The sequence below is a fragment of the Podarcis vaucheri genome (assembly GCF_965113315.1).
Source record: "Podarcis vaucheri genome assembly, chromosome: 3".
Lineage (NCBI taxonomy): Eukaryota > Metazoa > Chordata > Lepidosauria > Squamata > Lacertidae > Podarcis > Podarcis vaucheri.
The window spans coordinates 46,020,304-46,036,647 of record NC_138761.1 but is presented as its reverse complement, the minus strand read 5'-3'; the positions used below and the strand labels follow the sequence as shown (position 1 = coordinate 46,036,647).

The 16,344-nt window shown below is 41.4% G+C and overlaps 1 protein-coding gene across 2 annotated transcripts in view; it reads left to right on the top strand.

The window, feature by feature from the left end:
* Positions 1-16,344, top strand: part of WDR64 (WD repeat domain 64) — a 69,431-nt gene that overhangs the window by 31,643 nt on the left and 21,444 nt on the right. For both annotated transcript variants that reach the window (XM_082214992.1, XM_082214993.1), the window contains 7 exons: positions 10,336-10,462; positions 11,974-12,122; positions 12,514-12,637; positions 12,852-13,024; positions 14,156-14,338; positions 15,337-15,464; positions 15,805-15,897. In XM_082214992.1, the coding sequence (XP_082071118.1) occupies positions 10,336-10,462; positions 11,974-12,122; positions 12,514-12,637; positions 12,852-13,024; positions 14,156-14,338; positions 15,337-15,464; positions 15,805-15,897 (977 nt within the window). The remainder of the gene's footprint in view (positions 1-10,335; positions 10,463-11,973; positions 12,123-12,513; positions 12,638-12,851; positions 13,025-14,155; positions 14,339-15,336; positions 15,465-15,804; positions 15,898-16,344) is intronic.

Here is a 16,344-nt window from a genome sequence, read left to right as displayed (position 1 = left end):
CGAATTAATTTGGCCTGATAAAGCTGATAAAACGGGTGGGGTGGGGCGGGGGGAGTAATTAAATCAATTAAAAGTGTGTAATTGAACAAACCTGAGGAAATGTGAGGTTGGCCACAATTCAAAGAGCTCACATCCAGAAACGAAGAGGCATGGTGAACGGTCTCAGCCCCTGAAATGTCAGTACATTCTGTTATCTGCATCCGTCTCTCCTGAGTGGTGAGAGGTTTTGAAGATTACCTGAGATGGTGGTGTCGTTGTGATGTATGGTTTTATTTACACATTTACACAAGCTGAGTATAAGATGGTAGGGCTCACAGCATTAAAACTCCAGCTGATCATGCTCCCCTATTAGGTTTGGGGGGGGGGGGTTGGAGCAAAGCCATGCTTTTGAACTTGACACAGAGAGGAAGCCAAGCTTATGTGTCTTCCCAGCTCAAAATGAGACTGGCCCAGATTATCTGTGGTCTAAAAACAGATGGAAGCAACTCAGGGAAAACCCAGTAAGACAACCATTTGATGATGACATCATGTGGCTGCCCCATATCAGTGAACAAAGTGCAACAATTCCACATTACGTTTCCAAGGGTGCTTCCAGAGAATCTATATACTGGGCAGTCATCCTGATTTTTTTGCAGGGAGATTAAACAATGTTGGCTATTTAATGAGTATTCTGAGTTGTTTGCAGGAAGGTTTGTTGATGTTGCATCAAAGCAAGTTCTCATTCTATGCAGTGCATTTTCTCATTACTTTCCTTATTGCGAAGTCTGATACCTGTGCATTTTTTTTATTGTCCGAAATGCAGAACTTTGCGTTTGTCGTTGTTGAACGGCATGGGGGGGGGGATCCAGCTCAGTTTTCTATCAAGATCATTTTGAATTCTATTCTTGCCTTTTGAGTGTTAGGTTTCCTCACACTTTTGTAACCTTCACAAATCTGATAAAGATTCTATCAGCTTCTTCATCCAAGTCATTGATGAACATGTCAAAGAGCATCAGTTCCAACCCTGAAGGATCCCACTTGAAACCTCCCAAAATTTGACAATGAACTATTGATAAGTGCTCTTTTTCTAACCAAGATACAGTGCAGAACTTTGTCAGATCCTTTGCTTAAATCAAGATAAAACTGTCTCCACAACATTCCCATACCCACTTAGTTAGTAACCTACCGTATTTTTTGCTCTATAAGACTCACTTTTTCACTCCTAAAAACTAAGGGGAAATGTGTGTGCGTCTTATGGAGCGAATGCAGGCTGCACAGCTATCCCAGAAGCCAGAACAGCAAGTGGGATCGCTGCTTTCGCTGCACAGTGATCCCTCTTGTTGTTCTGGCTTCTGAGATTCAGAATATTTTTTTTCTTGTTTTCCTCCTCCAAAAACTAGGTACTGGTGCGTCTTATAGAGCGAAAAATACGGTAATCAGAAAAATAAGGTAAAGGTACCCCTGCCCATCCGGGCCAGTCATGTCCGACTCTAGGGTTGCACGCTCATCTCGCTCAAGAGGCCAGGAGCGGGCACCGTCCGAAGACACTTCCGGGTCACATGGCCAGTGTGACAAAGCTGCAGCTGGCGAGCCAGCACCAGCGCAGCACACGGAAACGCCATTTACCTTCCCGCTATAAAGCGGTACCTATTTATCTACTTGCACTTAGGGGTGCTTTCAAACTGCTAGGTGGGCAGGAGCTGGGACCGAACGACGGGAGCTCACCCCGCCACGGGGATTCGAACCGCCGACCTTATGATCAGCAAATCCTAGGCACTGAGGTTTTACCCACAGCGCCACCTGCGTCCAATCAGAAAAATAGATTATTATTATTATTATTATTATTATTATTATTATTATTATTATATTTTATTTGTACCCCACCCATCTGACTGGATTGCCCTAGCCACTCTGGGCGGCTTCCAACAAATATAAAAACATAATCACTTCCATTCGTAAACATCATAAATACTTTCAGGGTGTCATGTTATAAATGTTACTATTCTAGACGGTATAGTTGTAATGTTGCAAAAGTCTGACTTTTGTAAGCCATATCCACAATTTATTTTTAAATACTCAGCTTCACTCGGTTTCTTCTGGTTTAGCCGGATTCCAGCCAAGTGGCCTTTGTTCACATTGTCCAACGCTATCCATTGAAATGACATTGCAAATTAGACAGATGTTTCCCATAGTGCACTGGGCTCAGCAGGCTGCTTCTACTCACGGAAAGGTTCTTTGTTGAGAGCAAGCAGCAGAGTGCTGTGGGTTTAAATAGAAAGCTGTGGGGCCAATCTGTGAATACAAATCTTTGATAAAGGCTTACTGAATATAGCCATTCTTCTCCACCCCCCACCCCATTGCTCTCTGGATGGAAGACTGACGTACATTTTATAATGGAGACTCAGTCGCAATAAATAGGGTGTGAACTGTAAGAACAATCACAGCAAAATTCACTGTTTGAACAAATTCTAGACTATTTCCTATCTACATCTGGCACTTCGGCCTAGAAAAGAAAATGGACTGAAATGGGTCAAGTGGTGAAAATGTACATTTTTGTTTTTACATATTGGTCTTGTTCAAAGTAGCAGCAGGGAACAACCTTTGTCATGTTGCATGAAAATGGGGCAACACGATCCACCATTTTTTCCCCATTGAACTCAAGGAACAAGACCTACAGCAGGCATGGGCAAACTCGGCCCTCTAGCTGTTTTGGGACTACAACTCCCATCATCCCTGGCTAACAGGACCAGTGGTCAGGGATTATGGGAGTTGTAGTCCCAAAACATGTGGAGGGCCGAGTTTGCCTATGCCTGACCTACAGTGTATAGGATGTCAACTTTAAGCATGTATTTAACTATCTCCTTGATTTTTACATATAATCCAGAGGGCAAGACTTTTACATACATACATCATTTTATTTGTATGCCACCTTCCCATTTAAAGCCATGCTCAAGGCTGCTTTCAGCATGGGGGAGGGGAATACCTAATTACAAACATAACAAAAGTAGTCATAGACAACAAATTAAGCATCAAAAATACAAAACTAAATTGATTAATTTCCACATAAATCATAATAAGATACAAAAAATATATATAATCAGTAGCAGCAACAACCCTGCCTCCGTCTCTTTACAGAGAAACTCCTAGCAACTCCTAAGAAATTCATTATGGTTGGAGGTCTCAGGACGCCAAGTGGCGTCTATTTTTACGTTTGCCAACTGAAGAAACAAAATGAGATTTGGGCTCTTCCCCTAATACTGGCAGCCCCTTTCTGCTACTACTTGACTAAATATTAAAGCCATTTCCATATATTAACAAATTAAAACCAGCAAAATAGAATTCTGAGCAGAGCCATGTGATATTCAGACTGTAATACTAGACACAGAGGCTCCACTGAACAGTGATCCACTCCATGTTTTCCAGTTGTGTAACATACTAGAATCTGGAGCAGTTCAAACCCAGGACTCAGGCCCCATCTGCACTATACATTGAAAGCTGTATCCTACCATTTTAACAGCCATGGCTTCCTCAAAAGAATCCTGGGAACTGTAGTTTGTTAAGGCTGCTGAGAGTTTTCAGGAGACCCCTATTACCTTTACAGAGTTAGAACTTTCAGAGTAGTTTAACAATCCATCCCTTGTCCGAGGGGGCTTTGCTTTAAGTGTATAGTGCCTCAGTCTCTCCCCTCTCTCTTCCCCAACCAGGGAAGCTGTCTTGCTATTAGAAAGCTATGAAAGAGTCTAGGAGGCCTCACTTTTGACTAAAGTCATTTTAATGAAACCATGATCCGCCCTGAGCACTGTCCTTGTCTGTTTTTTTCTGGGGCCCTTGGAGTCTTACACAAAATGGGACTTACTGAGAAAACATACAAAGAATTACACCCTCTGATTATTTAAAATGGCTCCTTCAAATCCGAACAATACAGTAGCACAGCCAGAATTCCATCCATTCCCTACGTAGCCGAGAGCCAACTGAACGGGAGAAACATTCTGTGAGAAAAGTAACCCAGATATGAAACCTGTATCCTCCAGGAATAGCTTTCAGTGTCATAATTGTTCAGCTGGCCTGTAATTTTCATTTTTACTCGCATTAAGGTCTCCATAGACTTCTTGAATTGTGTAAGTGGACTACAGTGCTATCAGAAAGGCTGTAAAATCCACAGTCAAAACACTGGTGAAAGCCAGACAATTTTCATGTAATGCCGAATAATAATATTCAAGCTGCAGTTCTGATAGTATCTCATCCCACTGAGATTAATGCGACTTGAGCTCTGATCACTGTTCAAGATGTCAGTCTCCAGGATCAGATGTCCTTCATATTCTTTACAGCATTAGAGCTAATTACAGCTCTCTTAAATACACATCTCTGTCTTTTTCAAGCATTTCCAGGTACAGGGGAAAGCAAATAATTCCTGGGCAGGATGAGCTCTTCCACTGGGCTTAGTTAGCACCTTGCTCACACTTATGTGTTCTCCATAGATGAAACAAAGCATGAGTAAGATCAGTGGGATCACATGCAAAAGCATGTGGAATCTCACACGAGGTGCACTTACTTTGATATGGTGCCAACAGTACCAAACTATGCATGGATTCATAGTTTTCCGTTTCAAAAACCAGCACTCACATGGCGGTCTACATGAGTCATTTGTTACTTTGCCCAGGCAAGTTCTCTAATTTGTCAGAACTCAGAATAGCGCTGTTCCCTATAAATAAAAGCCTTCCCCCAAAGCGGTTTGTCGCTGGTCACCTCCAAAAGTCCCGAGCAAATGTGCTGGAATTTCTCAGCTGCTCCTTGTGCCTGACCTCACGCAGCCATGCGTGTGTGTACATTGTTACATGCACAGTGGTGATGCTGACTCCCCAGCCCGCTTGCAGCAAACTGTGTCAAAGTTACTCATGTTTAAACTTGTCACTTGCATAATTGCTGCAGCTCATGCCCACAGGACGAGGAAAAAGATCAAGGTGAAAGTGTTTGTTCCTGTCTCTCTCTGTAGGAGCTTTGGGACTTACCTATGAAATGGCAACTTTCTCTTCTGAATGGCAAAGGAATAGTGTGCCCATCAGATATCATGTAATGAGCTCAAAGTGCTATATTACATGTATTTATCCATTGCCAAATAATTTATGGCAAACTATCATGCCTTCCATGGAAAAGCGCTGTGTAAGACCAAATTCTCTAAACTCATAATGGAATTCTGTTCATACAATCCTGAAGTTTAGAAAATTGTGTATACATGGCCATCGGGTGCGAGACCCAGAAAAGTTTTGCATTGCAGATTAGTAGGGCCAAGATTAGAGCTTTAGACTTCCTCTTGTTACGCCAACCCTCAATCTCTTTTGAGCAGTGCACAAGCTTCCAGGCGATTCCAAACACTCACCCTGGGTCATGTTTCCATTGAGAATCGAGATACGGCACAGACTGTAGTGACTTTGAGATATAATACGGCTTATTCATATATATACACAACTTGAGCGTACGTGGAGGGAGTTGCAGATCTTACAGCATTGTCATCTCAAGGGTGACTTTCCCTGCTTCTCTTATGGCTTCTGCCAGCTGGAGTCCAGAGCAGCCAGCCATACTCCCAAGTCTCTGGCCTGCCGCCTTCCCAGCCAGCAGCCAAGATGGTTCTGGCCCTCCAGCCCCCACTTGGAGTGCGGGCCTGACTTCCTTTCTTCTTCCTAGAAAACCCTGCCAAAACCTGAAGCTCCTTCCTGTCACCTCACACCCTTCCCGGCCACCTTGGTAACCTCTGTCTTACCAAGACCTGGGGGATTCCTCTTGAGGTGACCTCTGCTTGTTGTTTCATAATGAGCTACATTCAGCCAGTCTAGTCCGGCTAGTGAGCATAGGCTACATACCCCCAGGAGAACTGCTGCAGCCTGTATTTTCCTTTCATTGTCCCAAATATTATCTCAACACTACCATTTCTTGATTTCTACTCTTCACTAATAAACACTGGCACTCCAAATCTGTAACACTAGAATAGAAAAATGCATTGTAAATCCTGCACAAAATCCCTACTTTCTAAAAAAAAAGCTAAGTCAAAACTCTAAAGCACAGATCATATGGCACTTGCTAAGGAGAGTAAGGCTGCAACTATACACCAGGGGTGTATAGTTTTTATACCTACCCACCCATTAATGCATCTTTCTTGTTGGTAAAATTTCCTTACCACCCACCAGTGCTCAACGGAAAGAGGATTCAGCTTGTGCTATAGAACCCCTACTGCCCACCTAGAATCCTGAACCGCCCACTAGTGGGCGGTAGGGGCCAGGTTGACAACCCCTGCTATACACACTTACCTGAGAGTAAGTCCCATTGAACAGAATGTGGCTTAGCTCTGAGTACTGTAGTTATATGTATGTTTACACTGCACATCTCATTGAAATCTGTCTTATTAATAGACACAAATAGAATTGCTATTCTATGGTGGGGCAGGCAACATGGTGCCCTCATGTTATTGGCCTACAACTCCCATCATCCCTGACCACTGGTCCTGTTAGCTAGGGTTGATGGAAGTTGTAGTCCCAAAACATCTGTAGGGCCGAGTTTGCCTATGCCTGGTCTAGAGAGCAGCTTGTTGGCTACACTGTGCTATAGCATTTTCACAAGTGATCCTGGGAACAGTGTTTTGTCTAGAATGTGCCACATGTTACTATACATTCAATAATATAAAACAAAAGAGGCATTTTAAAATTTAAGGTGCATCTACATTTTAATTACTGTTTTAAAAATGCAGAAGAAACCCTTTTAAAGCACTGTTTGTTTATACAGCTGCATATATTTAAATTGGATCTTAAAGGGGAAGAATCCAGTCATAGTTAAGCTAATTTAAAACCATTGATTTCCTCAGTGACCAGACCGTAAAAAAATCATTTCTACTGAATGCATTCCAAGTGGTTCTTATTTAAAGTTGATTTGAGCATTAGAGGCAAAATCTGTCTTCAGTCTGAGTGAAACCATAATGACATTTCATTCAAGTTTTGCCCCCATAAAATTGATTGATGTTATATTTATGTTTTTGCTACTAGTTTCCATCTTGGTGCTAGAGAAAGTGATTTAAAATGCAATTACTTTTAGAATCCACTGACTTTAATCAAAATTTAATGTGTCCTTCCCTGACAAATTGTGGGAAACTCTAGGTCAAGTGCATCCGGGGGGGGGGATGGCATGCTTGAATGGAAAAACGAAATCCAAAATATAATTTGAACTTCTATATAGAACATATGGTGGTTTCGTTTTTTGTGGAACAAGAGAGCATGGTGACACAATAAACTCTTTAGCTGATGAAGAAATAAATAATTTATCTGCCTTGGTGGTTCAGTTGGGACAGCATGAGACTTTTAATCTCAGGGTTGTGGGTTCAATCCCCATGTTCAGCAAAAGATCCCTGCATTGCAGGGGGTTGGACGAGATGAACTTTGTGGTCCCTTCCAACTCTACAATTCTAAGATTATATGATTCTAATTGTTAAGTACAGTCAGTTTAAGAGTGAACATCTGTTTAGTACTGGGGTGGGTAATCATCTTGGAGGCTTTGCATTGTGTTTGTAAGTTACTGTAGGTCACTTTTTGTGGGGAAAACCCCCTGATAAATACAATTATTAATATTGATAACTACACACACACACACATTTAAAAGTAGGAAACACTGGGGAAAGGCATTGTGGACACAAAAATATCTGTTGGCACCCTGACATCATAGTGGGATACCAAAGGATCAGAAAATTTAAAAGGGGGGGGTGTTTTCAGGCCACAAAAAAGTATTGAAAGTCAGATGTGGCCTGCAGACCATGGGCTAGCCCCCCTTACTCTAGGAATTTTGAGATTCTTGGTCCATGCATACACAGCTTAGGCAAAGAAAGTGGCTGAAAATGTCCAATCTAAAGCAAATGTACAGTATGCATGTACAGTGATACCTCGGGTTAAGAACTTAATTCGTTCTGGAGGTCTGTTCTTAACCTGAAACTGTTCTTAACCTGAAGCACCACTTTAGCTAATGGGGCCTCCAGCTGCCGCTGCACCACCGCTGCACGATTTCTGTTCTCATCCTGGAGCAAAGTTCTTAACCCGAGGTAATATTTCTGGGTTAGCGGAGTCTGTAGCCTGAAGCGTATGTAACCTGAAGCGGATGTAACCCGAGGTACCACTGTATAGATGATGGACGTGGTACCCTTGTCCATAATTCAACTGTCCCGGGCAGAAATGACTGGCAGAATCCGAGACCAGGGAGAATAGTCGGTGGAAGAAGATTGGAAGAAATTTAAAGACTATTTACAGAAATATTGCAAAATTAATGAATGTTAGAATGATGTTGGATTGAAGTTAAGTGGTTTCTAGCTGTAATGGTATAAAAGAATATGAAAAAATTGGATTTTTAACAGGTAAAAATTTAATGTTATAATATATTAAGATTAAAGATCAGGATAAAATAAGGAGGGAAAGGAATTGCTGAAATAATAAATTGAACTGGAATACAAAAAAGGGAGGTATGAGGAGGTCCAGGAAACAAGCAAATGAAAGATAAGTGACAAAAAGATGGAATTGTTTTTAACTGTTTTTTACTTTGTATTTTTTCTTTTTTCTTTTTCATTATGTAATATTGTGAAAACCTTAATAAATATTTGGTAGAGGTAAAAAAAAAACAAAAAACATAATTCAACTGTCCCATAGATTTCAGTGTAGCTTAGACAAAGGGAAACACCTTCAGGATTTCTGGCCAGATATAAGGTTGCTTAGTAATAGGCAAAGAACAACATTTTGCACATGGCAGTTTACACTATGTATCTGATACTTGAAGTAGACATTGCAGAGGGACGCACTGGTGCCATCACTTCTCTCCTCTCCATATAATATTTAATAATGTAGGATAGTTTATTAATTTCAGTGGATCTACAAAACCACTGCACTCCTAGTTTCTCTGTCATTTCCTTGGTTGTTGTGTTTATTATGACACATTGTTTCACTAGACTTATAAAAGACAAGAGGGAGAAGTAGAGATGGGGTTTCTGTTTTTGGTGGGAGGAGTTCATCCTCTGTAACAGGCTGTTTTGTACTGATGAGAGTTTTTGTCCATTCAGCTCTCTCTCTTGGGAAGAAGCAGGGAGCAAGGAACCAAAAACAGGTAGCTTATGACAGATGTGCTAACAAAGCCATACAAAGCTATTAGGCAGCCATCTGGCTCTCAGCATGATCCCCAATCCGATTAACTCTGTTCAGCCAAGAGCCCCCAGAACGTTAGTAATTTCACAAATTGAGTATAAAATGATTGCTCCTTGTTTTGGAACTTCTCTTTAGACAACAGGCAGGCTTGCAAACAGAGGGGTGTTTTTAAACCATATATTGCAATGATGAGGCGAACACACTGGTACATCTATAAATATCCCAAAACATTAAATCCACAGCACATGAAGATCTGTGGGGACGTTTTATGTTATATGTTAGTTTGATGTTCCTGAATTCAATGTCTGGAGAGAACTGTCCATCAAGCCCTGCATTTAATAATGCTCATGTGTACTGTGATCAGCATAGTTTGGGCGCAGTGTATAGGCATCAATCTCTGACAATATCTTGTTCTGATGCAGTAATTGTTACCATTTTTTTTTTTTAATGCATTGACTTTTAATTGAGAAATCTGTGGCATTGAAACATGAGGTTGTGGTCTTCTAAATGCTGTTAGTCCTGCTGAATAAAAGGCATTAACATTGCTAGGAAATGCGAATTAGGTTTTGCCCAAATGATGCTGGTAGAAAAAAAAATAAAGAAAGTATCCATGCTGGCTTTTAAGAAAAAGTGAGAAATAATGCTGGTTTTTGGTTACCAAATCAGTTACGTATTTTCAAAGCTTATTTTTCAGATAAAAAATTAACAGATAAGTATCAAAAGCAATAGTTATAAAATATAAAATAACCCATAATTCAAACAAATCATAAACAAAAATATTAGCATAAAAACCCAATTTTTTTACAAATAAACTTTTTATTTATTTTCCACATGTGGTGTACCTGATTTTTATGCTAACAACCACCAGAATTAAAAGAGCAAAATCCCAGAATGAGGAAATATTGCACTGAAGGCGCATATAAAACAACACAGTGAGGAGGCCTTGAACTGATTCCAAGTCATATAGATAACTTAGGCAGTCTGGGCCTTAAAAAAAATAAAATTGTGTGTGAGAGAGAAGTTCTGTCTTGTTGCATTGTTATTGTTTGGTTTTTGTTTCTCCTATGCATTTTTTTTATACCTACTCTTTGGAAACCACCCAGATGACTTTGTGTTATGGGGCAGCAAATGAATTACATATATAAATAAATGCAGTTATTGTACCACAAGATAACCCATCTTGGTTTTCTTTCAGATTTTCAGAGTGTGGGATATCCAGACCCTTTCCCTGATGCAGGTCTTCCACGATTCCCAAGCAGGGCCTAGAGAGACACAAATCTTTACTATGGTATTTGACAATAACCATGGCACACTTATTACAGGTGTGTTTGTCTAATCATTAGGAGCGAAATAACCTCTTCAGCTATGAATCTGGGGTGCTGATACCTAATTGTGAAAAGTAAATGGATGGCCTTCCAGTTGCGTTGTTTAGACCAAGAGTAGCTACAGAAATGTGAGGAAAACAAACTGGTGGCTTTAAATAATTAAAGCAATCCCAACCTATGATGCTGATAATTCAAAGCCACAAACATCTTGTGTCTTTTTGTCCTTGAGAAGCACTTATTTGGCATCCATTAAAATCTTGAACATAATTATTATGTGAAGTACTTTACTTATATGAAGTAAAGTCTGAAAATAGATTTATCATAGTTCATAGCCACAGAGGCAGAAATTCCTGTAAGATATGTAACGTTGATATACTTCTTCCTCCTCCTCCTCACCACTACAGTGTTTTTTAAAAAATCATTACTAATATTAATTAATTACAGGCTGTGTTAGTCTGCCGTATTTGAAACAAACAAACAAAAATCCTTCCAGTAGCACCTTAGAGACCAACTAAGTTGGAAGGGATTTTTTTATTTTGTTTTGATTAATTAATTAGTACCCCACCCATCTGACTGGGTTGCCCATGCCACTCTGGGCGGCTTCCAACATAAATAAAAACATGATAAACCCTTAAACCTCACAAATCTTCCCTATACTGGCCCTATACTAGGGCTGCCTTCAGATAAGAATACTCGATGTGTCATTGAGGTCAGTGATAGTTCCCCGTAACATCTTCCCCTCTCGTTTTCCCATCTTGAAAAAAACGTACAGTACATACGGTATATTTGCCTTTCACATTTGGTGAAGAAGTGCACTCACTATTAATCTTTCCATAGGTTTTTAGTTATGATATGTGGTGGCCTTTGATTGTGCAAGAGACTCAGTCTTTATATGTAGTATCCTCTCTGCTTTTTCAGAAAGGGCAGGCTCCCATTTTCATTCCTCCTGCCACTCAACCACGCTCTTCCTCTCATTCACACACTGCATGATCAAGAGTTCATGGTGGTCCTTGCAGAGTCAAGCAACATTCATGATGGGTCTCACAGTCAGGCGTCTGCAGCTTCTCAGCGAGGTCTGAGGTGGCAGGGCAGTTGGTGCTGTGTGGACACACCAGCAAAGCCAACACAATCTTTATGTGTGGTTAGGGCGTACAGGAGTAACAAAGTGGGTCCTGGCCACATCTTCACTGGCATGCTGCCCTTGGAGGGCTCGCTGACCCTCAGCGGAGCCCTTGGGCTGCAGTGGCGCAGTGTGGGTTGTCAGCACCCGGGGCAAGGCAAGTAATTTGCGCCCCCTAACCTGTGGATTTGCGCCCCCTAACCCGTGGATTTGCGCCCCCTAACCCTAACCCCCAAATGTTGCGCCCGGTGCGGCCGGCCCCCCCTGCACCCCCACGCTACGCCACTGTTGGGCTGAAAAGGTTTACCCTCCCTGCCGGACATGTTTGCCAGAGTGGCTGACAATAGCATGCAACTGGATGCAATAACCCTTATTATATGATTCACAGGATCAGCTGTGATTGATATTTATCCTCTCACGCGAGTTATACAAGACACGAAACAGGTTCCCCAGACGCATGAGAGGAGCATCAATGTGCTGATTTATAACAAAGTCTTTCGCCAAATTTTAACTATCTGTTCCGAATCAATCGTAAAGGTGAGTATGAATCCTGCAAGCTTCTCAAGTGCAAAGCAAAATATTTTCACAAAGGATTTAAGAGCAAGTAGGCTATCTGGGGGGCTTTATCTTCCTACATATTGGCAAGCCAGGTATGGGGGACCAGGTGTTGCTGGACTTTAGATTCCATCATCCTTGACCATGTCCATCCTGACTGAGGCTGATGGGAACTGAATCGAGAAGGCCACAAGTTCCCGATCCCTGCATTAAACCCAGGAGAAAATGTTTAGAATAGGAATTCTTAGCTTTTTTCTTTACACTTTCTCTTTTCCCTTTGCTTAATGTTTACTATAGATATTTGAAGAAAGTGACAACTATGTAAATATATATCTGTGTAGGTTGAATTCCATATAATTCACTTTATCTTTAGGTCTGGGAACTGGAAACAGGCCAACAAATATACCAGATTGAGGATGCCCATGGACCTAATGTTGAGTTGACATGTGCAGCAATTGATAAAAATGGATTCCACCTTGCCACTGGAGCATGCGATGGTAAAACTGTGTTATAATTGCAGATTGTAATATCACCACATCTTTATATAATTGCTTTGTGATGAGGGCTGTAAGAATACTTAACTGGAACCTATTTTCAGTATTCTAGGACTTCATAATGAAGGCCAGTTCAAGGCTGCTTCCTATATGACAAGGAGAAATCTCAGGTGCTTCCATGAGGAGTGACATTCCTTCTGCTTTGTTGCACTTTTAGGAACTGTGAAGACTTGGGATTTTGGAAGTGGACAGCAACTTAAAGTTTTGCCTTTAATCAGGGAAAGCACAGTTAATGAACACTGGCTGATGCAAATGGTTTACCTGAAGGCTAGTGGAAGTAGACATGTCATCCTGGTCTTGGAGTACAGTGGGACTATCAAAATTGTTCAGGTTTTGTTATAGCTTGTTTTTATTTGGTTGGTTGGTTGGTTGGTTGGTTGGTTTATCAATGAATTCTACATCCTTCAACCTTAGGTCCCAGAGCAAGTTACAACATTAGAACACAATGTTAAAAACCATGCTTGCACTAACAGGAAGGGGTTGAATTCCTCCCATGGTTTCAATATATCCAGTATATCTCAACTAAAGACAACCAACCATGCCCTGCCCTTCCAACCTCTCTCACTGCCAAGGGAAAAAAATTGAAAGAGAACCTACTAAAGTGACACAGATGCAAAAACCTCACACATACACTAAGTGTTGTTGTTGCTGTTTAGTCATTTAGTCGTGTCCGACTCTTCGTGACCCCATGGACCAGAGCATGCCAGGCACTCCTGTCTTCCACTGCCTCCCGCAGTTTGGTCAAACTCATGCTGGTAGCTTCGAGAACACTGTCCAACCATCTCGTCCTCTGTCGTCCCCTTCTCCTTGTGCCCTCCATCTTTCCCGACATCAGGGTCTTTTCCAGGGAGTCTTCTCTTCTCATGAGGTGGCCAAAGTATTGGAGCCTCAGCTTCATGATCTGTCCTTCCAGTGAGCACTCAGGGCTGATTTCCTTAAGAATGGAGAGGTTTCATCTTCTTGCAGTCCATTGGACTCTCAAGAGTCTCCTCCAGCACCATAATTCGAAAGCATTAATTCTTCGGTGATCAGCCTTCTTTATGGTCCAGCTCTCACTTCCATACATCACTACTGGGGAAACCATAGCTTTAACTATACAGTACGGACCTTTTACACTAAGTAAAATAATGTAAATTCACCATCCCCCTTCTCCCCCTCTCTTTTCCCCCAACCTTATACTGGATACAACATTAATATCTCACATGGAATGTAACTGATCAGTAGAAAATATTCTACAACCTGGAAATAGAGACAATGAACGTACTTTTGTATCCCAAAAAAATCTTTAATAAAAATCCTTCTCCCAGTATATCTGAAGTGCCTCCCCAAAATGAATAATTAGGTTAGCCTCAGTTAGAAAACCCACCACCCCAAAATATTTATATTTGAAGAAATAAATCATGCCAAGTTGATTTTCAAATTTTTCTGTGCTACTATTCTTCCGACTCCTTGTTCTCCTAGGGTAATGAAGGTGAAGTTTATCTATGCATTACTTGGGAGCTTCCTGAAGCAGTATCACTTGCTCTACAAGGCAATCCACTCATGTCCCTAAAACTGAGTCCCAATGCCAAGAAAAGTAATGGATTTTTTCCAGATGTTCAGCTGCTGCTTGATAAGGTGCCTGTGAAAAAATCAAAGAATGAGGTGAGCATTGATTGGCAAATCTGTCCATTTCAGTTTCTCTCACTTTCTCATTTTTTCCAAACTTCATTTCAGTCCACCACATATCCATAGCAGTTGACAATTAAAAAAAAATATCCTCATGAATATTGAGCATTTTAATTCAAATTTATCCTAATCTACACATTTTTGTGTGCAGTTTTCCCTAATAAAATGCATTTGTATATGTTATTTTCACTAATGCATGCATTTCAATGCATAGATTATCCTTGAATGTGCATTTTTGTATATATGACTTGCCTTGTAGCTTCACTGCAAAATTTGAAGAAACGGAAAATTTGATGGGTGGCTGTTTGCTTATTTGCTCTATTGTTTCACTTTGCTTGTTGTTCCAGTAAGTGAGAATTAGATGGGTTCACATTAAAATTCAAACTGAACTGAATTTCTCTTCCATCCCTTGAGGTGGGTGCATTTCCAGACTTTTCAAGACCTGCTAAGAAGGAAGTGTCTTGGAGACTGGGTATACATTATACTCACCACTGAGAAGTAACCACATGAAGTAAACGTCGTTTTTACTGTTGAGAGGTCTCTTTGGAGAGAAAACTCAATAGGATTATAGAGAGCAGTGCAAGGGACTTTTGTTGGGTGTATGGAAAAACCACCTGTCAATGTTTGCCTGCAGGGGTGGGGACAGATAAAGATCTGGCCTACTGGGCCAAAAAGATCCCGTACTCTTTCCCTCCAATTTTCTCTGCTTCCAGGAGCCTACTTTTCATCTAGGCAGCCTCTTGAGCCGTATAGCCATTTTCTTTGGACTGGGTGATGGGAAAATGCCATGACACTTTTGTTTGCTGCTAGCCATGCTTAAATGCACAGTGATTGCATAGTTCTGTGTTTTCACAGTTTGGAACAAGAATTTTAAGAAGCAAAGGCAGGTATTTTCTATCCTTTAAAATGATGAGACTGTACATACCGGCTTTTAAATACAATTTTAACAATCGCCCTCTTTTGTCGTCTTTCAGTTACCTCTGAAAACGGAAGTGAAATGCTTTGACCTGCTAAGAGTGGAAGGTTATAATTTGTTAGCTACCGCAAGTGCAAATGGCGCAATCATCATGTGGGATTTTGAATCTGCCACTGCCAGGCACATGTGAGTAATGAAAGCTGTGAGAGGGCTCTTGCCACAGTGCTGTCCTTCATGCACCTTGGCTGATCACGACTCTGAGTAAGTAGAGAGACAGACAATTGGGAGCAAGCAAGTGAGATACATAAAGCGGGGAACTTGGGCAGATCATCTCTTACTGCTCACACTGCCAGAGGAGACCAGCTCCTTGCCTCCATCTTGGCTTGGGTCATATGAGTCACTGGGCAGAAGCTATGTGCTACCCCTTGGCCTTGCTCAGTTCAACATCTGGAAAGGGTTGAAATTAGTTCCCAACCAATGCATCCTTCAGTACACACCTAGAAGGCAAAAAATACTTTATTTACAGATTTAAAGCTGGAAACGCTGTCCAAGAAGATGGAGAAGAATTATTAGGAATCAATGGGTTACTGTTCCTCTACCGAGGTGCTGCCTCAGAGAGGTAGGTGGACTATATATCAGGCATGTACAAGTCATATTAGGCCAACTTTTGCTAACTTGGAGCCCTCCAGGTATTTGGGGTTGCTTGGAGGGCTCAAGGTTGGCAGATGCTGCATTAGATCTATTCTGGGTTAAAGAAACAGTGAGCTAGCTAGCTCTTGGACTTGGGTGAAACTGATGAGCATTTCTCCAACCTAGTGGTGGCAGCCAGTGTTGCACAAGCAGACTTCCACTAATGCAAGTCGGCTTCTCCTTCTCCCCCCCCCCTCGTGTTTCTTTATTACTGTTAATTGGGGCAAAGATTTTATTTATTTATTTGCTCAGGAGGGAGTTCCACACAGGGGTTCCCCATGAAAAAGCTCTGTCCCCAGTGCCCACCAATCTAATTTTAATGGCAGACCAACAAGCTGGTTCCCCAATAAAGGCAGTCCTTCAAATAACCTGGCCC